Source organism: Centropristis striata, chromosome 21 (genome assembly GCF_030273125.1).
Source record: "Centropristis striata isolate RG_2023a ecotype Rhode Island chromosome 21, C.striata_1.0, whole genome shotgun sequence".
Lineage (NCBI taxonomy): Eukaryota > Metazoa > Chordata > Actinopteri > Perciformes > Serranidae > Centropristis > Centropristis striata.
In genome coordinates, this window is record NC_081537.1 from 11,359,301 (window position 1) to 11,387,075 (window position 27,775).

The 27,775-nt window shown below is 39.4% G+C and overlaps 2 protein-coding genes across 2 annotated transcripts; one reads left to right on the plus strand and one right to left on the minus strand.

Annotated features, from left to right (window-relative positions):
* Positions 1 to 91: 91 nt before the first annotated feature.
* On the plus strand, positions 92 to 27,731 carry ift140 (intraflagellar transport 140 homolog (Chlamydomonas)). The gene is made up of 30 exons (XM_059324733.1): positions 92 to 209; positions 708 to 871; positions 1,010 to 1,231; positions 1,473 to 1,594; positions 1,732 to 1,862; positions 2,607 to 2,782; positions 2,859 to 2,950; positions 3,026 to 3,132; positions 3,341 to 3,483; positions 3,610 to 3,813; positions 3,969 to 4,041; positions 4,711 to 4,802; positions 5,017 to 5,144; positions 5,290 to 5,407; positions 5,545 to 5,666; positions 5,763 to 5,898; positions 6,816 to 6,947; positions 7,485 to 7,723; positions 21,277 to 21,454; positions 21,893 to 22,083; positions 22,172 to 22,267; positions 22,379 to 22,511; positions 23,014 to 23,157; positions 23,355 to 23,483; positions 23,659 to 23,841; positions 23,930 to 24,133; positions 24,632 to 24,844; positions 25,029 to 25,195; positions 25,288 to 25,429; positions 26,391 to 27,731. The coding sequence occupies exons 2-30, from the start codon at positions 725 to 727 to the stop codon at positions 26,568 to 26,570; spliced, it is 4,344 nt and encodes a 1,447-aa protein (XP_059180716.1). The 5' UTR covers positions 92 to 209; positions 708 to 724; the 3' UTR covers positions 26,571 to 27,731.
* tmem204 (transmembrane protein 204) lies at positions 10,977 to 20,880 on the minus strand. Its single transcript, XM_059324734.1, has 3 exons — positions 19,209 to 20,880; positions 18,329 to 18,484; positions 10,977 to 12,293 (listed from the first exon to the last, which is right to left on the minus strand). Exons 1-3 carry the CDS (start codon positions 19,486 to 19,488, stop codon positions 12,049 to 12,051), a joined length of 681 nt encoding a protein of 226 aa, XP_059180717.1. The 5' UTR covers positions 19,489 to 20,880; the 3' UTR covers positions 10,977 to 12,048.
* Positions 27,732 to 27,775: the final 44 nt, after the last annotated feature.

A 27,775-nucleotide genomic window follows, 5' to 3' on the forward strand; every position in this document is an offset into this window, starting at 1 on the left:
CGATCTTCGACACACCTCGGGTAACGTTCGTTCTTTTTCGTAACCCCTCCCCCCGCCCCGCCTTCAAGGTTGTCAGGGGCAACTGTGAGAGACGCTTTTCGCTCACACAGGAGGCTACACAACAACACTGGAAGTGACGGCCGATTTTTTAAAGTTGTTTCGAAATTAAACAACTAAATAAGCATTAACCTGAAGCAAACGACAGTGAGGTTGGTCTTCGGATAACTTAACACAGCGGTGAACTTAATTCTACAGAAGCGAGGACCAGCAACGGATGCTAACTTTTGCTAGCTTACCTAGCTTAGCTAATGTTAGCAGCTAAAGCTAACTTAATCATTAGTCACATAAGACTACTATCGTTAATGATAGCTGTTAGTGATAACTATTAGGGTGAATATTTGACTAAGTTAGAGTATACGTTGTGTATATGTACCACTTTGTAAAATAAAGCTAGCTAAGTCAACTAACGTCACATATAAAGTGAAGTTATACATTAGGAATCATAGGGTGCTATTTGATGCTACGTTCAAGAGTTAACTAGTGATTATCGAGCTTTTACAACACGAATTCGCCAGACAGCTAAGTAGCTGGAAAAGCGACATCAAGCTGCACAGCAAATACAAAAACTTGAAATGAAAGAAAACCATGCATAATATTGAAGGTTGAATCTTATCTTCTATCCTCTGATTCTTCTCTCTTCTGTCCAGAGAGGAGCAGTGGGGATATGGCGGTGTATTTTGACCACCGTATTGAGGCCCCTGAAAACAGTGATATACCCTGTCAGTTGATCTGGCACCCAGCTCTTCCTGTACTGGCTGTGGCATCAAGCAGCTCCAATACTGGAGGCAATGTAGACCTCTACCTGCAACAGGTAAACACTGGGCTTTGCAAATGAACACTGACCCTGAAAGAAAAACCACTTCGAAATATCCATCAACGTCCCTTGTGTGCGAAAATTATAAATTACGGCATTCTTAACAAAAAATTGCATATCTCTGTCTATATGCAGGGAGAGCATGTGGAGAGCTGCCATTTAGAACTGACACACCAGGCCACATTGCTTCGTTGGCATCCCACAAAACCAGTGTTGGCAATTGGCTGGGAGAATGGAGAAGTAGTGCTGCTGACACACCCCTCTGGAGATCAGACAGTTCTTCCCAGCACACATGCAGCCTGCATCACACTGCTGGAGTGGAGTAGCTCGGGCAGCCGCTTGGTAACTGGTGATCAGGTGAGTTTATTGCAGTGACTGTATACACAGACAGTCTTGCACATATATGCATGTTGTATAGCAGTTAGATGTCCTGGTGGGCCTGATGTCCACACTTGGACCAATATGGCATATTTGATATACACCCTTGCAGGTTAATAAAGTCATAAACTGGATGAATCGTGTGAGCAATCTGAAACCATTTAAATTTTAAATTTTTCTTAAAGAACCACATAAATATAGTGTAATTATTTAATGACAGACTGGAGCGCTAGCAGTATGGAAGGTAGATGCTAGAGGGAGACTTCATGGAAACCATCTTGTGAAGCATGAATACAACAAACCTCTAACTTGCTGCATCTTCAGACCGGCCTCGCCTGGGGAGTAAGTAAACAGGATGCAATGCTCAGAGTTAGTTATTCTTCTTGAAAGTGAGATAATATTAAAACCATTGTGATATCACTAGGCCCTCTTGATCTGAATACTGTGTTGCTGACAGTAGGACCTAACTCATGTTACAGTGATGTGGCAATGCTGGCCCGGGCATCAGTTAGTGGTGATGAGAGTGCTCTGGACATGTTCAGCTGGAAGGGAGCACCTCTTAAGATGGGCCCACAAGAGGGACTTGCATTCTATGTCAGCACTGCAGATGGTAAGAGTTTTTTTTTGTGTATGCAGCATTTTAGTGTATTGATTGACATTTGCAATCTGTATTGGTGATCAGTGATTTTCAGCAATGATCATTCTCACAATCTCCTTGAGAGTACGTCTGACCGTGCTGGTTATTTCCTTGTAGCACTGTACTCTGTTGCTGAGCAGTTAAAAATAAGAAGGGGGAGTACATCTATAACAGCACTGGCTAAAATAAAATCTCGAATGGAAGAAAAACATAGGGAGTACAGCACTGGGTCAAAAAATGTGCTGGTGGTGATGATCAATGGTATCCCAAGAAAGAAAAAAACTCCAGTCAGATGAAATTTATGCAGTTCAAGACTAAACTGTAAAACATCATAACACAGCATCGTTTTTTATGTGAACATCAAAGTGAAAAATCGCATAAAAGCACTTTCATATAAGAAATATCTTATAGGAAGAAAGAGAAGTAAATTCCACCGCTGAGGCCCAGAGAAGAGGTACTGATGCAAAAAGCCTCCTGTTTGAGGAGATGTTTGAGTTGATTGAATCAAGTGAGATTTGAGAGAGGATTTAACAGGTTTATTATAATTTCATTCAGACTTAAATTTACATTAATAGGCCATGTTGTAAGACATGTTAAGATCATTAGCCCACATTATTTAAGTGATAATATCCTATCAGATCTTTGCTAAATGTGATATTTTTGTGCTTTAAGGCAATGGATGTCTTTAGTAGTTAATCCTGTGTATCTAATGTATAGGTAAGGTCCACTGTGTGGATGAGTATTGTAAGACAAGCACACTTCTCACTGTGGAGGGCGCAATCAAGAAACTGCTCTACCTGGAGAAAAGAGAGGTGCTTGCTGTGATCACAGAAACCCTGATGTTGTCACAGTACACTCTTGGACCTGAGGGAGGAGCCCAGGAATTTATGAAGGTATACAAAATCATCAAAAACACAATTCAATTTTTCCTTAAGGTCAGTTTGATTTATGAACATTTTTTCACGACAGGTGAAGTTGAGCAGCAAGACTGGGCAGAATGTAGACATTGTCTGGACAGAGAATGGCCTCCTCATCACAGCAACAGGGGAACAGATTGTCAGGTCAGTGGACACATAATCTTTGTACACACATACTATAATTTCCAGTTTTAAACTGGAATATCTGTTATTTATTAGGGTGTGGGACCTGGACGGAGATGACAACTATGTTTTGCATCTTGATGAAACTCTGGGTTTTGAGAGAGGAGAGATGATCAACTGTGTTTCATACTGTGCAGGAAAAGGTAACTGCTTAATATTTGTCTCATAGTACGAACAAAATTAAGTTGATTTTTTTCTTCACAGTCTCCTGGATGGAGTAGTTTTAAGATTTTTTATTTCAGCACATTCTCAAACCTTGAGTTGACTGATTGCACATAAACCTTGATTACTACAATGTGTTAAAACATGTAAAGCCTCATTGCTTTTGTATAATGTGTGCCCCACCCCCAGAAATATTGGCAGCTGGTACTAGCCATGGCCGCATAGCAATATGGAAGATGGTGGTGCAGTCAGGCAGCAGCAGAGGTGATACAAAGGCCCAGTGGAAGCTACAGGCACCCACAGAAATAGAAGGAAATGTCATTCAGCTGCAGGTACTCTCCATGCTACTCATATTAGCACATGAAACTAAGTTATGTGAAATTATGTAGCATAAAGCTATGTTCATGTATTATCCATTGTTTTCTGCTGGAAAAGATAACTCGGACCTGTCATTTCAGTGGGGCTCGAGCTTGAATCTGCTGGCAGCCAATAATTCAAACACAGTGCTGATCCTGTGTGAGCATGTCATGTCAGCTGACTTCAGCCAGCAGGTGGCAGCAGTGCAGCTCACGCCAACTCAGCTCAGCATCACTCAGTTCACCACAGGAGTGCACCTCGCTCTGCAGTCTGACATTCACATCAAGGGAGTTTGTGTTACAAAGGTAAGTGAGGAGTTGAGAATGGGAAAGAGTGAAAGAGTTGATATTTCTCTGTACTTAACAATAAAAGACACTGAACATCTCTACAAAGGTTTGCCCATGAAGTACAAATTTAAATTGATATTATGGTAACTGGATGTGTGTTATCATGCCAACAGGATTCAGTGACAGTCTGGAGTGGCAAGCAGGTCACTGTGTATGAGCTTTCAGGGACAGTTCTACGCAATACAGGTACAAGACTAGTTTGGATTTGGGGTTATACAGTACAGGCCAAAAGTTTGGACACACCTTCTCATTCAATGCGTTTCCTTTATTTTCATGACTATTGACATTGTAAATTCATCAAAACTATTAATGAACACATGTGGAATTATGTACTTAACAAAAAAGTGTGAAATAACTGAAAACATGTCTTATATTCTAGTAAGCAAAGGGTGGCTACTTTGAGGAATCTAAAATACAAGACATGTTTTCAGTTATTTCACACTTTTTTTGTTAAGTACATAATTCCACATGTGTTCATTCATAGTTTTGATGCCTTCAGTGAGAATCTACAATGTAAATAGTCATGAAAATAAAGAAAAATGCATTGAATGAGAAGGTGTGTCCAAACTTTTGGCCTGTACTGTACATGTCAGTGTAATACCTACAGTAGAAGTAATAACATTTATTGTACTGACCGCCATCTACTGTAGGTAATACACAATGGATAAGTACGTCATACACAACACCACTTAAAAAAATATCTGAACTATCGCTTTCAACAACATATTAATGAATGACAAATAAATAACATTTTAGAAACTGCTGATTCCCCTGTTCTTCATTTGCTGCCTTCATTTGTAAACTTGTGCTCTTGTAAAAAAAATGTTCTCCACCATTGTCTTTCTGAATTCCCAGGATCTTTTGCTTGTGACACTCATGTCGTAGCTGTACATGGGGAGAACCTCTACACCGTGGAGCCTAACAGGGTCCAGATTCGCACACCACAGGTCCGTTGTCCCAGCCTAGAACTATCCAATTTTAATTTAATCACAGGGACGTGACAGATGTTTGAGCATGCATTTTCTTAACACAAGCTGGGTGTTGCTGTTGTACTGCTGGGTTAGAAGGTATTTTAAATGAGCATAAACACTTAGCCAAGTGGTATTTGTCACTCTAAACTAGTTCCTTGCTGAACCATGTTTTTTCCTGTCTTTCTTTTAGGGCACCGTGAAGCAACTGCTGACTTTCTCCAAAGCAGAAGGCAACCCTGTACTCCTGAGTGTGTGTGGGTCTTACCTGGTGGTAGGGACAGACACAGCACACATTAGAGTATTTGACCTCTCTCGAAGGTATTATCTTAATGGATGTTCAGTTCTGATTCCTTCATTTAACAAAGTAGTGAAAAAAGCCAGTTAACTTCCTTGTATTATTAATTTCTATGTTCCAAGTATTTTTTTGTCCAACAATTGCTGCTCTTAATGTATGTCCTCATAGAGATGCCAAAGCTAACTGCAGTGCTAAGAACCTGCCTGAACAGATTGCCAATCTGGGAGCCCTGAGGTCAGTCAAATGCAACGCTAATGGCAGCCAAGTCAGCATCCTAATCTCTCAGGTGAATGAACAACATACAGCAGTCACTCTCCTTTATATGAGTGCTGATACTTCTATTCAACATTTCAGTATCTTAAAATGTGACCATTAAATCTGAATATTTCTCTTTACTGAGTTGTATGTCACTCTTTCTTTCAGGTTAACGGGCGACCGGATCACAAAGTGTACTTTTATGACGTTGAGATGGACACTGTGACACACTTTGACTTCTTCGTTGGCAGACCGTCCAGTGGTATCTCACAGCCAGAAGAAAGTGAAAGGTAGCTGACTTTGCTTTTGACTGTATTTGCTTTCTGCATGTTTAGAGTTTTCTCTTGTGGTTGTTTTATACTGTACATGACTGTTCTGTGTTTCAGGCAGCAGCTTCAGGGGACGGAGCTCAGCGGTCGCTGCCCTGTATCTCACTTCTGGGATGAGAGTGAATATCGTCTTTTTGTGTGTGAGACTGTGCCAATCAGCTCTGAATCCTCATCAATTAGTTTCTTAGATACGGTAAAAACTGCTCCTTAACACTAGCACAGTCCTGTACAGCTCTTCAAGCAAAGCATGACACCTGCTTGTAGTTTATACTTCCACTAGGACTACTGGTGCTAAAAATACACCCATGGTCCTATACTTGGGCTTGAAATGCAGCACCTCTGGTTGACGTTATTAATCCAGAAATGACAGCATTTAGCTTTCCGATGTTTCTGGGACTTTAACTACAGTAGTAGTGGTTATTTCAGCTGCCATGGTCGATGGCAGATAGGGATAAAACCGTAAATAAAACCGTTTTTACAAAAAGTATTAATTACCGGCTGTGGCTCAGTTGGTAGAGTGGTCGCTCATTGATCGATAAGTCGGTGGTTCGATCCCAGACCATGGCAGCCTACATGTCGAAGTATCCTTGGGCAAGATACTGAACCCCAAATGGCCTACCGAAACTGCGTTCATCCGTGTATGAATGAACTCCCAATGGTGGCAGGTTGCACCAGTGTGCCCTGGTAGCCTCGGCCACCAGTATGAATGTGTGTGTGAACGGGTGAATGAGCGTAGTCTGTAGTGTAAAGCGCTTTGGATAAAAGCACTATATAAGTGCAGTCCATTTACCATTTACCAAAACTATGAGAGGTCATGGAGCAAACATTTATAAATGTGCAAAATATATTTAGGGGGATTGGTCCAGTAGAAAGAGAGATTATATGTACAAATAATAAACATCTGTAACAGCAAAAATGGGCGAAAACATGGATTTATAACACAAGGCAACACATTGTGAAACATGGGGCGCTGTAATTATTATATTTCAAAGATCTTGTTTTTTATGATTGTTGTAATCGCTCAGCCCTACACTACAACTGCACACATGATCACCTATTTAAAGTTTTATTCAAAGTAGTTTGACAGTGTCTTTCCTTTCTTCTACTCAGATGGACGTGTCCGTAGTGACACTCTTCTGTACGCAGGAGCATGGGCTCCTCCTACAGGACTGCTACCCCAAACCTTCAGGCCTGCAGGCGCTCCTCGCTCTGGATGTGCCCTACTATTATTTCAGCTGCAAGGTGAGGAAGAGGAACACTGATTTGTGTGTTGTGTCCTCAGTAGGGGGTTTCTCATACAGCATCTAAATCTTGAGTTTCTTAAACATATTCTTTGTGTTTTTATTTGCACCATCACTATTCTTATGTGAAACTCTGTTTGCTTGGTCCTACAAACACCCAGCTATTATTTCGGAGGGGGGGTGTCTTTTTACCAGAAGTAAGTGTCTGTCCTCTACAGTCTGTTCAGAAAGCTTCAGTACTTTTGGCTCCCAACAACTGTGGTCGTGTTTGCCTTGTGCTGCATTTAAGCACAAGTGCATCCCTGAAATATCTAGATGTCACTAAGCTGTGTCCAGTTTCCACCCACCATTTCTTGATGAATAGGTTTGTTTGTGATGCTTTGTTATTGTTTGGTTTGCTCTGCCTCTTACCCATTCCCGAAACCCATGTTTTTGCCAGCATTTTGAATTTTACTTTTAATATTAATTTACTGGCTGTGAATCACATGTTCACTAAATCGTAACACGGTGTTTCCCTTCCTGGTCAACCCCACCTCAGCCTGGCGAGAGAGATCCAGGGTTACCAGAAATTTCAGGCACAACATCAGCACCTCCGCAGCAGCCATCAAAGGGTTCAGCAGCCCAGTTCCCCCATATGGTGTCCAGGCGAGCTCTCAGAGACTTTGTGGGCCTGGAGAACTGTGAGAAGGCAACGCGTGACGCCATGCTCAACTTCAGCTTCTACCTGACCATCGGCGATATGGATGAAGCCTTCAAGTCTATCAAGCTCATCAAGAGGTAAGGCATTTATATGTGCATGCCATCATTACTGTATAAAGACAGGAGACGTGCAGGATGGCACATCCCTGTCTGGTTGCTGTCATCACTTTTGGCAGCAACATTACCACAGGGGCTTTAGTTCAAAGGCTGAGCAAACAGGAGTAGCATTGTTGCTACAGCCTTGACTCTTGTCAGAATTCTTTGCAGTCAGTGGGCTGTAACTAACTTTTGACTTACAGTGAGAATAGGGCATTGTTACCTCATGCTTTTCTTCACCCCTCATTTCATTCAGCACCTTTGACTATTGAGGTCAATATGGTGGAAAACTACTACAATGGTCCTGTAGCATTGATATATGGCCTTTACGTCTGACAGATAATCAAGGCTAAACACTGTGGATGTTCTTTTGTTTAAAGTTTTGAGCTAAATTAGCCATAGCTATGTGAGTGATAGAGACTTAGCTAGCTAGACTTCAAGAACTGTATCAAGTATGTTTTAAAACATTTTTGATTAGAACAACCTTCTTCATAATTGAGCCTAACCGGGTGAACTTTATGTAGTCTGTCTGTCTGTCTGTCTAAGTCATTAGGTTATGTGCATTATTCTGGCTTTATGTGATAATGATTAAAGCTTAAAGAGCTTAAAAGCTTAATCTGTATTTTAAGCCAACTGTTATAAATAATCCAAACATTTTAAATAAAATATGAGGAAGTAAATAATGGGGACAGAAATATTGCTGCATAACAATTTTCATTCAATAATATAAAAAACTAAACTCTGCAGTTTACCTTCAAGTGTAGAGTATGCTATAACCAAGTCGGATGTACCGGAGCATAACTTTTATTTGTTTATGTAACAACATGAAATAGTATTTTAAACACAGGACATGATTAAGGACTTTTTCTGTGTCTGTGCTTTGGGAAGGAACTCTTCAATGTGTATATATGTGACTGTTTCTGTTAGTGTGCGGGTGTGTTCGGAGGGGATGTACTTTTCTAAACACACTGTGACTTTACACACACACATACACACACACACACACACACATTAGGTCCCCCTGCCAGTTTAGTCCAAAAGGAGTGCCCTTTCCATTCTTGCAAACATTGAATCGGGTCACTAAAAGGATGTGCGTGTCTGTTCCTGTGTGTGTGTGGTGTGTGTGTGTTGGGGAAACGTATATGGGATTTCAGTGGATATCTGATGTTATCTTCAGCGGAATACGTGATTCAGGGCACTCTGAGCATTCTGCTGTAGTGAAGCACTTACAGATATAACGCAAATGAAAAAATAACATAAAAACAAACAAATGGGAATAGCATATCTCACTGGACGGATATTCCATAGAGTTTAATAGGCATGATGACAGATTTACTAAGTTCCTCATTGATGGCTATTTTTACTACTGCTTCTTTTTTTTAAAGATCGGTATTGTGTTCGATTCCCGCATATCTCCACCCACAGGAATATGAATTTCCTGCAGCAGAAACCTGTACCTTCTGGGATGTGTCTGTATGGTGCAGATCTTTGAACTGACAAAGACTCGGTGCATGAGTCAGAGACTGGCTCAAGATCCAGGAGTCAATCACAGGGCTTTACCCAGCCTGGATGTTCTGAATCAAGTAGAAAAATTCTTAAAGCTACGAGTCACTTCATCCAAAACAGATATTCTTAGTATGAAAGTCCCTCTGTCTCTGTGTCAGATACAGGTTGGAATGTCTTTTTTCAGTCCAGACTGTGCTACTTCCTCTCATTCATGTTGTCCTTGACTTTAGGTGACATGCTGCAGGGTTATCTGCCCACATGAATGCAAGCCTCTCTTAGTGTCTTTTTGCCACTGCATTTGCTATTTAAAAAGCAAAACTCCCCCATTCCATCAGGAACAAAAACACCTAAGGAAGTGTTCAGGGGTGAAGCAGAAACTGATTGATGATGTTTTAGTCATCAACATTAGCTTTGGTACATGTGACCCTCATGCACTCAGTTTTTGCCATTTGTCATAGGGAAGTATGTCATTTGCTGCATGAGACCATTATAGTTCTTCTCTGCAGGGGGTCTCTCATTCTTCAAGGAAGCTATTCCCATTCCATGAAGCAAAAATGTCCATATTTTTATTTATCTTTATACAGTATAAGGAGTGTTTGTTCGTCTCTCATCCAGCAGGTTGAGGTCAGTTTTTTTTTCTAATGATGGTGTTGGAAATGGAATCTAATCTACCAGTGCATTCACTGATGATTAATCTATAACCCTGATTTTAAAAAAAGTTGGGACGATGTGTCAAAACCACAGAATGTATTAAATTCAGAACACCTAAAGTAATATACAATATGTTTAGCACTTTTCTGATACTACACCGTACTATACATCAAATCACAGCCCATATGAAGTCTTAACAAATCTTGAGAGTCAAAGGAATAGTTTGGATTTAGTTTTTTAAAGAGTGGTTGTCTGATCTACTTATTCATAGTCAGTGTATTACCTACAGGAGATGGCAGTCGCCTCAAATTTAGAGAGGCAGGCAGGAGTACTGAAGCTAAGCAATGTACTGCTGTGGACGGGAAGAGTGGCAAAATGAATTTTAGCAACTAAAAAGAAGGTTTACCTAAAAACATCAATATCAGTTTAAGTGTACACAATATTATTATTATTAGAATATTTTCACCGCTGTACTGCTCTCAGACAGTACTCTCCGACTGGGGACTGAAGCTGTTATATCCATCTATGCTCTCTACTAAGCCACCAGAGTCCTTTTGACAAAAACAGTAATTTTACCTTGCCGAACATAGGAGTTGCTGGTCTCCTTGCTGCCTCGATTGGTTGGTTGGTTTTTGTGTTATTGTTACTTTGGTAGATTGAACTACCAACATGTAGGACTGTTTAAAGAAACTCCAGAATACAGAAATATTGTACTGCATGAGAAAAACTGCATGTTTTTTTACCAAAACTGTATGGTATTAGCATAAAAACATGGGCATGTATGTGGCGGGAAGACCTGCGGTTACCCACAGAAGCCATTTTCATTTAGATATCTTGTACCCTATGAAAATTGACGTCAGTTGCCATCGCCAAGATTTAGCTTGACTTTGGAGTGCGTCTTTCATTGGATACCATATCTGTGGCATTAAAACTTAGCCTACTTTAACCTCTGAAAGACAGAAAGTGGGGACGCCAACCTCGAGGAGTTGAAGACATTAATGAAGTTCTGTGTTGTCCATTTGTCAGGTGTGGTGTTTGGCACCAAAACAGCAGCAACAACAACAACCACTGTCAATACATTTATTGAATTTATACGATATATTATTATTTGAATGTGCCCCTATGTTTGGCAATGTGGAAGAATCCCCAGACAGCCAGGAGTTATTTGAAGAAGTATGATATGGTCACAATAATACTTGTACTAATAAAAGCACTATTCTTTATTCAACTATATTATATTAATTTAAGTATACAGTATGTACCACAAGCGAGCAGAGATTTGTATGGAAAGCATGAAAAATTGTTATTGAATGTCATTTGTATGTCATTTAAAAGTTGTACGTCTCCAAAACATTTGATAGAAATTCACAACAATTTGCATACATTCCTTGGCAGGTCATTTTCTTTTTTTCTTTTCCTTTTTTTCAAGAGGGAAAAATATGAATATGGCAGGAACTAATAATGAGAGGATGAAAATATTCCCTCATTTCAACATATATCACCTCTCATGGCCATTTTAAAATTAAATGGTGAGCCCAATAAAAAAAGTTTCCCTTACTCCTCTGCTTTTACCTTGTTAGTTATTCTACTTACTTGCAACATATGTCATTAATATTAATATTTATTAAAAATGTAAAAAGCTTTAACTGGATGAGAACAAATATGAGGTATTCTGGTGTTACATTTTTCATCATTTCCAATTTAAAAATATGCAGGAGGCCATTTAATAAGTGCACATATAGCAAAACAGGTCAAGTTCCAGCTTGATCTTTTCATTAGCAGGATGTTTCATATAAAACAGTATTCGTCCAAATACTAAATTTAGCTACAAATTAGCTAAACCCAAGCAAGAATAAATGAAACATCATACAGTTTTGATTATGTTTGGAAGTTTAGGGCTGTTTTTGTACATTCATTTTAGTTTAATCTGTGACTTTCGTGCACAAAGTCGCAAAATAATTCTAATATCTTTGATTATGGTGGGAGAAGTTGTGAAATATAGAGTTTAACATTTGCAGGTACATGTGAGTCCAGCTGTTGTAGAGCCACAGGGAAGCCCTCTGCTCTTGAGAATCACATTTGAGACTCATAGCTGGACTTCTTGTACAATCTTGTACTCCTTATTTGCTTGGTTTATGAAGTGACGTGGCTCAACAAGGCGACTCCACATAGTCATTGTCTAAGCGTGGGTGGAACGGTGATGCCAGTGAACGACTGATGATGATAACTCGAGGTGCGAGGCAGTCATCGCGGCGATGTAAAATGTTCCAGATGAGCATGGCCGCAGCCATTGTGGCCAGCAAGCAAGCAGCTATGTCCAGGTAGCAGGAGTAGGACAGGTGTGTGTACGGCCCGATCCTGTAGAAGGTCACAAGTCCAATCACCAGCACAAAACCTGTACACGAGTACAGAGAGGAAAGGCTTCAGTCAGGGAAAGTGCATTGTCATTCTTATTTAGCAATTTGTACATTGAGTCGTGAGTATGCCATTAAAAAGAATAAATGAAAAAAAGAAATGTGAAGATATAAAGGGAACTAAATAAAATAATAAATATTCTTTAAAATGGTGAAGAGATAAAGACAAAAAAGTATTGTTCTTACTTTTACATATTTGCTTTAAAATGTAAAAAAAAAAAAAAAACTAGAGCAATTTATATATAAAAAAGAAATGAATACAAATTTAAAACTCAAATAAATAAATAAATAAATATATATATATATATATATATATATATATATATATATATAAAAATAAGAGAAGAAAAATGGAAATATATGACAAATAACAATATTAAAAATAATTAATAATAATTAATTATAAGCATTTTAATTTATTTTCACTTTAGTTTCAGTGCACACACACAAACACACACACACACACACACTGTTGCCCATAAAGTTGGAATAATTTTGTTTTCATTCACAATCCTCTGTTTATTCCTATTCCTGTTATTATCCCATGCATCAGTAATCACTTTAGAAAGGTTTGATTAATAGAGTAACACTTTGTCTGTCAAGAATAAATCACATTATCACAATCATTTCATGGAAAGAGGTAAAAAATATTTTACTCTAACTTTATGAGCAACAGTATATCTTTTTTTCACATTTATTTTCTTATATGTCTTATCGATTTGGGGGTTCCAGTTACTGAACCTTTATCTGCTAATGTGGCTGAAAACTGGTCACAGAAATGAAAATGTTAGAAGAGCAAGGAGATTTTTTTTTTTCTATGACTATGTATTTATTTTATTATTTCTAGTTGAATAATTCTAGGATTTTCCGAAAGCTGTACTTTAAAGATACAGTAATTGAACAGTTTGGCAAGTGAACCTCTTTTTGAAATCCCACATTGTCACTTTTAGATTTTCACCCCTGTAGCTTGTATTTTACAGTTCAGCAGGAGCTCTGTGAGAGGCCTTTGAATTTGCAAATCTGTTTCCTCTTCGGAAGAACTTCTGAGATCTCAAGATCAAAGTTTTCAATAGCGTAAAAATATCAGAGCATGAATATATGCGCGGAAAAGCCTTTGAGATTTTTTATCTCCTGATTTCTTTGAGCACGGTGACTCACGCGATGAGGAACTCCTGTTTGCATGCGAAGGTAAAAAGTCACAGCCTTCAATTCCATGCTGTTTCTTTGATCTTTACTTTGTGTTATCGACATAATCTGCTTTGGGAAGTTATTCACTGTCTCCATAGCCCACACCTTTCCTCATTCTTTAGAGGTGTCTATGAAAGCCGACATTGATCCACATTCAAATATGGTCTGGAGCCGTCCAGTAGCTCAACAATAATACATGTCTGAGAACCTGCCCCATCAACAGTGGTATAAATGCAGGGTAACGCTTTATAATAAGGTCCTTAATAACCATTAATTAACAAGTAATAAGGCATTGTTCTCGCTTTAGATCCGGTAGTTGCAAAAAGCATAGTTAACTTATAGTTAACTTATAATAGATGAGCAACAAAGTATATTTTAATATCAATAAGCAAACAAAATAAGATTAATAAAGGCATGGCAAAGACATAATGGGTGGGTCATGGGTGTTTGTAATGCCATTATTAACACTTATATAAGCTTATAAACACACAATAATGTTAAAAAGCATCTTGTAAGGACTTACAGGGGCCTTATTACTTGTTAATTAATGGTTATTACAAGGACCTTAATATAAAGGGTTACCAAATGTAGGGACCAAAAATAATCACTGGAAATATGGATGTTTGTGTTTTAGGATATGATTCAGTCATTGCCACTGACTGCTCCAGCTTCCTGAAGCAGTCAGTGGCACCATGGGGGGAGTTCATTTATGATTCTTTCTCTACCTTTACAGTAAGATGGCTGTGATTGTTTTGGGTGAGGATGTGAATAATTGTGTCTCTGTATCATTGCATGTCTACCATCGTGTGTACGCTTAAGAATGCAACCTGTCTGGCTCCTTATCCAAGAAAATGAATGATCTCCTGTCCAGGTTCCAGCCAGGGTGGGCTGTGTGAACCTCTTTTTTGGCACAGACTTATCTGTCAAACTTCCTTCCCCTTCTTCCTCTTTCCATCCTTCCTTCCTTCCCTCCTCTCCACTCCCTAAGCTTCGAGGTTAATATATTTGCTCGACATTTGACATGATCTGTCACAGAGAGAATCTTATCTGAAGGCAAGGTCTTGGAAATTAATTCCAATCATTTGTTTTCCTTCCAAATAGTTATGTCTTGGTTTATTCTTAAGGGGAACATTCATTAGAGCCTGCCTGGATGTCTTGCTCAAATCTTTATCACTCCCTTATTCCCAGGAATCTTGAGCAACAGATTTCTCGGGAAAGCCCAACTCCTTCCTAAGCTACATTTAACAGATCTGAATTCAGCCCCTAAAATCCCTAAAAAAATAGAAAATCCCTAAAATCAAAAGAAATTATAATAGAGGGGACATGGCCTGCAGTCATGGCTTTTGACATTATAGAGCCATGTCCATTCAGAAAACACATTCCAGAGGATAAAACAACCAATATTGTGCCCGGACCTGCCAAAACCGCTGAGATATCACTGAATGGAACTGGATATTGTTATTCCACAGTCTGCTTGCAATAGCTGAGCATTTTGGCACGTCTGAAAATGAAAACATTCCTGAGAAAGTGAATGATGTGTAAAAATATCTCCATTCATTCAGAGCTAAAGCCCATTCACTGAGTCCATGGGGGAGGTCTAAAGTAGGAATGAGAAATGGATTGCTCAATGGTTAATAAAACCCGTCTGCATTTGCAAAATGAGGCCCCTTTACTTCATTATGAATTCAGCAGCCTTTATGAATGACAGCCTTTATTGACAGTTTTTTAAAATCCTATGTCTAATTTAAGACCGCTTACTACTTTTTATTATTGACGAATTTGACATTTATTTTCCCCATTAATCAATTCATTCTTTGAATATTACAATTTTTGCACATTCAATTTCCTAAAGCCTAGGATCATATTGTTTGTTTTGTCTGACTTTGTCTGAAGAGTCTAACAGTCCAAATATTTTCAGTTTACTATCAGACAAAGACAAGGACAGACTAACAAAAACATTAACTTTGAGAAGCTGGCATGGTAACCAAAGTTTGAAAATGGTCTTTTTATCAAGCACGACAATGTGATCAACCTTTAACTGATTAATTCCCATGGAAATTGATACAGACATTCAGGATGTCTAATAACATCTAGCACAATCATCAAGGCATTTGTTTTATTTGTCAAGTGTTTGCATTTACTCTCAGATCTGGTAGTGTTGTTGTAGAATCTTGTTGCTTGAAAAACAGTTGTTATTATTCTGTCAATTGACTTAATTGAATATATCAATAAATGATAAGTTCAATATTAATATTAAATGGATGACTTCAGATCTATATTTAATGCATAGACTGTATAATAGAAGTGGATGTGGTGAGACTTGAGGCTTCAAAACTGTCATCCAAAAACCCATGGATGATGGTTTTTGAAGCCTCAAGTCTGGCATTTTGGCTGTCGCCATCTTGGTTTTTTACAACTAGAAGTGACCATATATAGATAAGTTTTAACGCTGGGGAAGAGGAGGCTAAGTTATTTGCTAATGAGCTTGGTTATCAAGGTGCATCTATAATGTAAAATTAACAGCTGATTCTTTGGTACAATGTAACACGTTAAGGCATCCAAAATTAACTTTCACAAACTGAAAACACACTGTGAAAGTTTCAAGACAGAAATGTACAGCATACTGCTTAATCATCTATTTCACTCTAAATGGGACCATAATTTACAATCTAAACATCATGTTGTATTGAAGAACACTAGAAAGAAAGTAGTGATTGAGTGTCGTTTTCAATTTAAACTCTTCCCCTGAGGAAGTCATCTTATGACTCAGCAGCTTTGTTGGGCCATATATGGTAAGAGAGTATAATTGGAAGATGATGTTTTTCCAGAGAGTATTACTATTTTTAGATGTCAGGGAACTAGGTGTGTACTGTTTATTACCAATGCCAACATTTGTGGAAATCTCGTATATCATTGATCCACATTATCATAACAGCCATAAATGTCCACACCCATGTTCTTTGCCATTGTGTTTATTAATCATTCTTGGGTGAGATGTGTTCCTGGTCACTGAGGTTTGGCTGGTGGTGTCTAATATTGGAAAATACTGTAATGTTGGGTGGGTCCACTCGCCAAGGTCTTCAGATAAAAGCCATCCCTGCTGTAATGTGTGCCGAAGACGCTAAAGATAAACGAGGAGATTCTTTATTTGCTGCTGCTCTTGGACATTTTGTAAACACAGACTTAAAAGCTAGGCAAGCTTATCTAGACAGTCTATTCCCACCCTGCTGTTGTGTATACCATTTATCTGCCAAAACACACTATAATCACACAATCACAACATACACACTGACATACACAGACCTGCATGCACATAATCCCTCCTGCCAGTGCACACACAAACACGCAGTCCCTGTCGAAACTGTCTTTCCCGTGCATTCCCCCTCCCCTCTTTTTCCTTCTTCAGCTCGGGGGTTTGCATAACAGGTAGTCACAGACATTTCCTCGTCCTGAGCAGGGATATCCTGGCGCCCGACAGTCGCTCCCTGGCTCGCTGCAGCTCTGGCCCACGGACTCTGGACTAGGACTAAATTTAGACCCAGAGCAGACCCCCTTCATGCCGCTATGCCACAATGATACCAACCGGCTGAGCGGCCACTGCACACAACACAACACAACACAACACACTTCCTCAGCAGGGGCACTGGCACAGGCCATGCCAGCTCTTGAGGTGGCACAGTAGGGTGGATGGATGGGTGCTGTTTATGAAGGAGGGGGCTTGTTACCCTGAAGTTATGTCTCTTGCTAATTAATCCTTCTTTCTGTTTTCTGGTGTTCTCGTTTGGCTGTTTCATTTGGTTTATTCATACTTTTTTTGCCCCACACTAAGATTAGAAACACAAATGTATTCAATAATGTTCAAAGACAAATCTGCAATTTAAATTCAAACTATTTGTGTCCGTCACCTGTTAATGACATCTTATCGCCTTTGTGCATGTGTCAGCATTGTGGTTGTCTGCCAAAAGTTGTCATAAATTGACTTTTATATATTAACCGATTAGTCATTGGATGTCTGAAACAAGCTGAGCAAACCTTTGTGGCAGGTCAGCTGCCAACATGCCAAACGGCATTAAAGATTTTTTTCTTTACATAAAACTGCTTCATTCAGTGTTTTTAATGGTTTTAATAATCTGGTCCGTTTGTTTTCGGGAGGAGAAGATTTTTTGCAGATAAATCGTCTCCTGGTAAAAACCTCCTGAATGTCTTAATCTTACGTTATCATAGAAACAACAAAGCTCATGCCGATGTGCTTTGGAGAAACACATTTTTTTTTTATTTTAAATGCTTTATTTTGTATTTTGTACTGGTTTTAATCAGCGGGTGTGTTTGTTTTGGAGAGGAGGAGAACTTCGCAGATGATTGGGCTCCCTGTAAAACCCTCCTGAACAATAAACACTGAAAGAATTCTAACAGAAAAACTGGCTCTAATGACGGCATTGTTCTGTCAATTATTATTGTTTTGATTGAGAAACCCCTAGTGGCACAAAATGACATGCATGTCCTTGCAACCATTTTCCAAAAATCAAGATTTATTCTTTACTGAGTAAACTCAAATCAAGATGTGCATTCTCTTTTACTTGAGTCTGAAAGTTTTTTAACTGTGTCCTCCTGCAGTATTTGGCCCCCGAGGCTGATCTAATCTATTTGAGAGCAGCCAATCCTGCTCCCCCTGTGATTGTATCCACTCTCTTTGGCACTCTACCAGAGACCATATGAACTTTGCTCTACAGCATCTGGATTTCTCTCTCTGTGTCAGAAGGATATTAATGTGCATAATTTGTCTTTCTGCTGATGCAAAGAAAGAAGCTGTAGAAGCTCTGTTACTCACTGGCTAGCTGGAAGAGTGCAGCAATGGCCTCCTCCCACCACTGGGATTCCTGTGTGATGAAGGGCAGCTCCATCAGTCCAAGAAGGAAGATCAGCTGACCAGCAGTCAGGGCCACCGTCGCCATCAGGTTGCATGCCCGCATCATGTCAAACTGCACTTGAGGGACCAGAAAAAGAGCTGTGTCATGTTCCTGCACTGTGATCTAAATGCATTAAGTGGATATGCATGAGATTTTAGGTTGAGTCTACACCAGAAGTCTTGATATTTAAATGGGAAATCAACATTTGTAGGAAGGCGACGCTGATGTGATTAAAATATTATCATGAATGGTTGGCACGTCTTTGTTTAACATTAGTAGGCAGTGCTGCCCATTGTGCCCAGTAAGGTTGACAAGTGGACCTTCAGCTATTCCCAGACTTCTTGAATGAAAAATTCTCAATGGAGCAAAACATACTGTAAATTATTGGCTGGCTGCCATGTGCAACTGTTTGCACTTATAAATCAGACTGCCATTGACCTAAAGCAAAGCACATAGATTGGATTTATGGATATTGTACATAACATGTTAATCTGTTGTTATTGTTAATCCAGTGAGTTGAGTCTTTTTGTTTTTTACATATAATCACACATCTCTGGACCCCAAACAGAAGGACCTGAAAACACAATGTATTTCTTGACTGATTCACAGTGAAATTGTTTCATCTGTGTCTATGCCCTGACACGGTGACAGAAATTCTCCTAGTTGCTGTTGAGATTACTACATCTTGGATATATAATTTAACCAATCAACCAGTCTGATGAGGTTGGAAATCTTCTTTTTTAAAAGGTATAATAACATTATTTTGTTGCACTTTAACTCAAAACTAGCATAAAAACTTACATTTGACGGTGCTGCGGGATTCCTGGTAGCCTGCAAAATCAGAGCCCCATCCCAGGCCTTCGCACTGCCTCTGTGCCCCCTGCCCCCTCCTTCCACCCTGGAGATCATCTCGGCCCCTTTCCCCACCAGTGGGGCACATCCTCCATAGTCCCACGCTCCGCTTGCGTCCGTCCTCCAGGGCCTGCAGGACCCAGCTGGGGGTGAAGGCTGCAACATTATTTAGGACCAGGGACAGCAGGGCTACTGTCACTGCTGCCGCCACCAGCTTCTGCACGGCCATGCGGCGCCTGATGCCCGCCACCTCTCCCCCTTCCTCGAGTCCCTCCAACGACCCTTGATCCTCCGCGGTGTCCTGCCCGCTCTCTTGGTTCTCCTCTGGGGCTGTAGCACCAGCAGTGCTCTGGGCCCCCTGGCTCCTCTCCACCTCCTCCGCCACCACCACCACTACCTCCTCCTCCTCCAGCTGTTAGCGAGTCTTGTCCCAGCTCACACAGAGGTGGAATTGGCGAAAGTGTTGTCTTGAGGCTTAGCTAAAGAACATCTCCATTCATCCTCATTCAGGAGTTGGTTGTCGTTGCAGCAGATCCTCAACCCTCCTCCTCAGACAGCACTGCGGGTACGCTGGGATTAATCCAACTGACACCTAGGTCCATTCCACTGGCTCCGGCTGGCTGCAGCTTGACTCTTAGATCTTGCTACTTTCTTGCTTTTTCTTTATCTTCTCCTTGTCCTTCTTCAGTGCACTTGTCTGACTTCTGTGTGTGCAGCTGGCTTCTCTGTGTAGGTAGTAGTTTATTCTTTTCTTTCTTTTTTCGCCTTTTTCCTGCAGCAATTTTACATTGCTTTCAGAAGCGTAGAGATGCAAATAAGCATAGATTCTCTGGACAGTGTTGCTTGAAGCCGACTCGTCAGTGACTTTACCAAGACTGCCTCTCAACTCTCCCACTGCCTGACTGGAACAAAAAATCCTTTAACCCACCTCCTTCTGTCTCTTTCTCTCTTCCTTAACTGTTTCTTTGAAAATCCTTGAGGTCAGAGTTGAAATGTGGGGGAGTTGCTGTTATAGTCCGAGACATGAGTTCGCAACTGTAGCAAGCTTTAAACAGACAGCCTCCTCCTTCACGATCACTTTAAATGTGTGTGTGTGTGTCAATGTGTTTGTGTGAGAGAATGTCCAAAAGACCCCCCTCTTAGACGTCACTGTTGTGTATTCTTTTGTCTGGAGCCCAGGGGGCGTTCGCTAAAGTCCTCTCTCTCGTGTGCAACAAACACATTGGCCACCGCCGTCCGCCAGCAACAGGATGTGTTTCCTGAGAGGAAAAGAGGATGGGAAGAGGGGCCAAATGTAGACCTGTTCCTTCTCTTGTCTTTCCTTTTCTGGCTCTCTAGATCTTGCCGCCCTGTGTGCAGCTCGCTCTACTTTTCCCAGCATTTTAAAGTATCTCAAATTTCATTTTCAGGCTTAGTTTTCTGTGACCATATAGAGCAAGATTTTGGCGAACAGTTGCTTTCCTTTTCTTCACTTGGCCTCCGTTCCCCCTCTTATAGGGCCCCTAAAGATTTGGGGTATTTCCTGTTGCCTAACTTTAATAAACAGCCCACATCTGTAACAGCTAAAGCAAGGAGGAGGGAGGCGGACACAAATAGAGACCAGATGGCTGTGGAATCTTAAATGTGGAATTGAAGCAAAAGAAAAAAGGGTAGAGGGGCTCATTTACGTCAGCAAGACAAAAGTAAAAAAGAAAAAGACGGAGATAGAAAAGCACAACTCTCTTTTCTAGTCCTTCACGCATTCTTGTGTCTCCATGCTGAAATCATATTTGTGTGCAGGAGGTCTTTTGTGGACATTTGTTATAATTGGGATAAATGTAAAAACAATCCTACAATATTAAAGATCTGGTCAGTAAGACCAAAGGTTTTACATGCAAACTAAGGGTATAGGACTTACAATACAACCCAAACTAGACTGTAAATAATGTGCATAACTGTTTTCAATGTTAATGATAAAATACCAATGCAGTGAGAAAACTTTGCCCTTGCAAACGAGTCATTTCTCTTTTCTCTGTAGTAAAGCGGTATGGGAAAACATGGCACGGATGTGTGTGAAAACCCGCCGACTGGATGTGGCACGTGTGTGCCTTGGGAATATGGGAAATGCCAGGGCAGCAAAAGCGCTGAAGGAGGCGGAGGCTGAGCCCGAGCCAGAAGCACAAGTGGCAATGTTGGCCATTCAGCTCGGCATGCTGGTAAGTTATTTAAGATAGAAGAATATATATGACTCATGAGACTGATGGTTTGCCTCCTTTTCTCTGTCCTCTGGCATTTTTTAATTCTACATTACATCTTTTAAAATAAAAAAAATATGGCATTAACTGTGTACTTAGTGATGTATTATTCTTTACCCTATCGAGCCATTCTTTCTATATTATCCTTATTTTAAAAACGATAGATAAAGCAATAGAGGAAATATAAGATAATAAAAGCAGAAAGGCCATCCCCTTACTCAAGACCACAAAATCCATTAAGAGGCTATTTTTCTGTTCTTCATAAATAACCCCCAAACTGTAGTCCAACATCCAACGCCACATCCTTTTTAGGCCTAAGCAGTGCACCATAAAAAGACCACGGGACTTTCCAGACCAAAACCATTTATCTTTCCATCATCTTTTCCTGTCCTCCAATAGGAAGATGCAGAAAAGTTGTACAAGAGCTGTCAACGCAATGACTTGCTGAACAATTTCTACCAGGCCTCTGGCCAATGGCAGCAGGCTTTGGATACAGCAGAAAACCACGACCGCATCCATCTGCGGACCACCTACTACAATTATGCCAAATACCTTGAGTCCATGGGCGACAAGACCCTGGCCCTGACATAGTAAGATGGAATCGCTTGCGGTTTTACGTCAATGATACAGTTGTTTTTGTCTTTCAAAAAGTGTAATTGTCAGCCTTGGTGTTTTCAGTTATGAGAATTCTGACACACATCGGGTCGAAGTTCCCAGAATGCTCCAGGATGACACATCATCTCTAGAGATATACGTTAATAAAAAGAAAGACAAGTAAGTCCAGAGCTTCTCTTGATGGTAAAAACCATGTCACCTGAGTAATATATTACATAATCTGCTTCCTCTATGCACTTAAACATCGGCTACATCATCTCAACCATCCAGGAACATCTATAAGTGGTGGGCCCAGTACCTGGAGAGCCAGTCAGACATGGATTCTGCGCTGCGTTTCTATGAATCTGCGCAGGATTACCTCTCCCTGGTTAGAGTCCACTGCTACATGGGGAACATTCAGAAGGTGACTAGTATTCAAAGTGTCACACAAAATGTATTGTATTTTATCTAAAATAATTTAATTTTACTCATGTCCCATGTTGTAAAAAGTGACAGTCCCATGTCTTTTTTAATATAAAGCAGGTCTAGGTGCTATATAAATACTGTGAAAGTATCAAAATGCTCAATCCACACAGAATTACACACATTCAGAAATTGTATGATAATACAGTCTTAGAAAAAAGGATTAGACTATTGTTTTCTTCAATTTCTTGTTCATTTTAATGCCTGGCACAAGTAATGGTACATTCGTTTGGATAAATATGATAACAACAAATGGCTCATAAGAGTTTAATTGAAGAGCTGATATCTAGCCATTTTCCATGGTTGTCTTGATAATGATTTTGGTTATTATTAAGAAAACCCATAGACATGTATGGCTGTAAAAACACTTGTATAATATTGATATAGGGAGTTTTCCATAAACTTGAGAATGCATTTATTTATATATGTATTTATTATAACAGGCATCTGAGATAGCCAATGACACAGGTGACAGGGCAGCATCATACCACCTGGCCAGACACTACGAGGGCCATGATGACATCAAACAGGCTGTCCACTTCTACACACGAGCCCAGGCCTACAACAATGCCATACGCCTTTGTAAGGTAAAGCACTCCACTGTGTACTTTTCTGCCTGTTACCCAAAATACAGGTATTTATGAATCAAGACTTTTATATATCTTGATAATTATGGTCAGAAAAGCTTTTAGTCTTTTCGTTTAGTCTTTATTTTTTGTGTTTTTCTTGCTGTTTCTTCAGTCTCTGAGTGGGTTGTCGCTATGTGTGTATTGTATCTAAACAGGAGAATGGCTTGGATGACCAGCTGATGAATCTGGCTCTGTTGAGTAACGCAGAGGACATGATGGAGGCTGCCTGTTACTACGAGGAGAAAGGCACCCACATGGATCGAGCTGTTGCACTCTATCACAAGGTCTTTTAATAAATGTCTGCTTTTTCTCAATGGCTGTTATGATAATGCATTCTAAATCATTCCACAAGGGGGCAGCATTGTACTGTATATTTAAAGCAAGCTGAGCAATGTTGATTGGTGAAAGAAGCCAGGGTTTCAGTTACAGTAGAGTATGCTTTTTTGTCCTCCACTGCAGGCTGGTTACGTCTCTAAAGCTCTGGAGTTGGCCTTTGCCACTCAGCAGTTCTCTGCACTTCAGTTGATCGCTGAGGATCTGAATGAGTACTCTGACCCAGCCCTCCTAGCACGCTGCTCTGACTTCTTCATCACACATTCCCAGTACGATAAGGCTGTGGAGTTACTGGTTGCAGCCAAAAAGGTACCAGTTTGTAACATTTCACCACAGTATCTGTTCAGTTCACGTGTGTTTAGTTATTTATGTCTTTTTTATTTTTGTATGCACAAAGCACCATCAAGCCTTGGAGTTGTGTGTGACCCAGAGCTTAACCATCACAGAGGAGCTGGCAGAGAGAATGACTGTAACTGATTCAAAAGACTTGTCTGAAGAGGCTCGAAAGGACTTACTGGAGAGGATAGCAGACTGCTGTATGCGTCAAGGCAATTACCACCTGGCCACAAAGAAATACACACAGGCGGGCAACAAACCCAAGGTAATACTCTGTTTGTAGTAAACACGACATGGACTCTGTGCAAGCTTAGAACATCTTAAAGGTAACTGGGTGAGAGGATTTGGGATTATTCCATCTGCACTGTCAGCCTGATGTCATGTGGCCTGTCATACACACATATTTCTAATAGAGAGCTGCAACAGTTTGTTGACGATTCAAGAAAAATAATTGCCAACCATTTGTATAATCATTTACTCATTATAGCTCTTTTTCATGCAAAAATCGGCAAGAAAATACTGTTTTCACCCTCTCAAATTTTTTCTGTTTTATATCATATTAAACTAAATATCTCTGTGTTTTGGACTGACAAAACAAGACTTTTAAAGACATCAACTTGGATGGACAATTTTGATCATTTTATGGCATTTTATAGAGCAAACAATAAATTGAATAGTCGTAAAAATGTTTTTATTTGCATAGTGTAAAGTGCATTAGTGTAAACCTCAATAATGTTGAATAAATGTATTTTTCATTCAACAGGCCATGCGGGCACTCCTCAAGTCGGGTGACACAGAGAAAATAGTGTTCTTCGCCAATGTTTGTCGTCAGAAGGAGCTTTTCATAATGGCCGCCAACTACCTCCAGTCTCTGGACTGGCGGAAAGATCCAGAGATCTTGAAGACAATCATTGGTTTCTACACTAAAGGCAGGGCACCGGACCTGCTGGCTGGCTTCTATGAAGCCTGTGCTCAGGTACAGCAATAGGTCATTCTATTTCATGATGTTTATTATGGGTACTTTGAAAGAAGCCTGTTCAATTTTGGTCTGTGGTCTTGCAGGTATACTGCAAGAATAAAAACTTTAATAGATAGTAATCCAGGTAAAATACTTTTCAAATAACTGTATATTTTTACTGTTCTTGTTTACCATTGTTAAGGTGGAGATTGATGATTACCAGAACTATGAAAAGGCTCTAGATGCTTTGTCTGAGGCTTACAAGTGCCTCTCAAAAACAAAGGACGCTTCAGCTGGACAACAGGAAGTAAGACTGGCAGACCTGCAGCATAGACTCACACTCATCAAGAAGTTTGTCCATGCACGCAGGTAAGAATATAACTTGTATTTCTCTCTTCTGTATAACAGAGAAGGTTTCTGGCGGTGATCTTCATCTGAGGTTCTGACCTTTTGTCCTGCAGGTTGTATCCAGAGGATGCTGGTGAGGCGGTGCGGTTATGTGAATCTTTGCTGGAGGAGCCGGAGTTGGACCCTGCTGTCAGGATTGGAGATGCATTTGGTTTCATGGTGGAGCACCACTGTCAGCAAGGCAACTTCCAAGTGGTGACTATTTTATTTCTAGTTATTCATTCATTCTCCTTAACTGCGCAGGTCACGGGGGAGCTGGAGGGCGAGATGCGGGTACACCCTGGACAGGTCACCAGACTGTCACAGGCTACAATCATGCTTTCATTCATTTCTAGTTATTGTTTTGGTGAAATGACTCTTATATCTTTATTGTGAGGGATTATTCACAGAAATATCTGAACAGGGTGATGTCTGCTTTTTTTTCTTGATAATAATCAAATTGTTATCAAGAAAACCATGGAAAATGGCATGATATCAGCTCTTAAATTAAACTCTTATGAGCTGTTTTTGTTGTTATCGTTATATTTGTACAAACAAATGTACCTTTAGTTGTACCAGGCATTAAAATGAACAAGAAATTGAAGAAAACAAGGGTGGTCTAATAATTTTTTCCATGACTGTACGTCGAGATAAATAAGGTGTCTGAAAAACAAAACATGACAGAATCATCCGATTGTGCAAATAAAAACACAGTAAGGCCAAAAATAAGTAGATAGATAAATACATACAAATATTAACATTGTCAAACAACAGCATTGAGAAAAAAAAATTAAAAAGTAAAAAATAATTAAAAAAATGTATATAAAAATGTAAAAAATATCATAGCAAATGAAATTACTCTTGTTTCAAACATCTTTATTGTGATCAGAAAAACAAAACATGACAGAATCATCTGATTGTGCAAATAAAAATACAGTAAAAATAAATACAAAAATAAATGTAAAAAATAGAAATAAAAAAAGTAAAAATAAAAAATAAATGAATAAAAATGTAAAGTATCTTACCATCACCTATAGTAATTCCACCTATAGAAAATAATAATAATAATAAATGAACAAAAAAATGGTGAAATGACTCTTAAAACAACATTTCAAATCACCCTGATTGTAAGTTGATGTGTTCAGCTTTTTATCTTCTTTCCATCTTTCTTCTCCAGGCCTACCGTAAGCTGGAGGAGCTCCAGAAACTTTTGCCATCACAGAACGTCAGGTACTACATCAGCCAGGCCAGCCTGGAGGCCCTGCAGAAAGAGATGGGTGTACCTATCGATCGTGGTGATCGCAGGCAGAGTGTGAAGGAGGAGGATGAAGTGGAGGAGGACTTAAATGTAACTTAGATTTAACTTTTTATTTACAAGACCATGGATATGCCAGAGTCTGCACTTTCTCACACCGGGAATGAGTTACCAACACATTGGTGAAGCAGTAATCGGTTGTAAAAGAAAGCACTTGATCATTGCACTGTGGACGAGCACTGTGAAGTGAAGACAGGAGAGACGGGAGGAAGGAAATCTGCACCAGGACACATAAAGTTAATTAAAATCTTCCACACTCATAAAGACTGGATGTCTCCTACCTCAAAAAACTATATTTTGACCTGCAATACAATATGACAACATATGACTGAGGAACAAGAATCAACACTAGAGGCTTTCATTGTGGAGCTCAGATACTTGATCTTATTTAAAAACTCTTTCAACCTAATGCAGAGGTACATTCAGATACACTCTAGATCTCCTAAAATCTAAAATGTAATCCTTAATATATATGATCTGTAAGAAAAATATAAAATATAATGCAGCTCTTTTATTCTACCTTCAATCCTTAATTAATTTTACAGCTGCAGAATTGATAATTACAGATTATAGCCTTTTTGCTGGATTTTATATCTAGGTTTGGCTCTGAATGTGCTGTTTGGTAAATGTATCCCCTTATGATCTCATTATGTGGTTTATATGCATTGGTACAATGTATTTTTTAAATAATACAATTCATTTTTAAAATTGTAAGTGTCCTCTCAGTGTCAAAACTCGTATCTCTACAAAGCATTTTTCAGCTATTTTTGATAACTTGTGAGTCGATTTCTACCTATATTATGTGAATTAATGTATTTTACATTACACTGCATTGTTCTTATACAAGTTCCTATAATAAAACTTTTTAAAAATAAATAAATTGTACTATGTATTATATCAGTAGTGGTATTTATATTCATAGGCCTGTAATCGACTTCAAAAATAGTGAAGCTGTGCAAAATTGTTTAGTCTTTATTGAGTTCTCCAAACATATAGTAAGCCTGTTACTTCTTGGTCAGTTTCCACCAGGGTTGGAGAGTAAAAGATGACATGTAATCAGATTACAGCATTACTAAAATCAGCCTAGATTACATTTGAAGGAAAAAGTGCAATACGATTATAGTTTTATTGATATGTAGTAGTTGATTACATCTTTAAAGTATTCCCAGTTTTGTTAAGGGTGACATATGTTTTGTTTTTTATTGATTAATTATGGATATCATGTTTTTTAATTACTTTTTATTTAC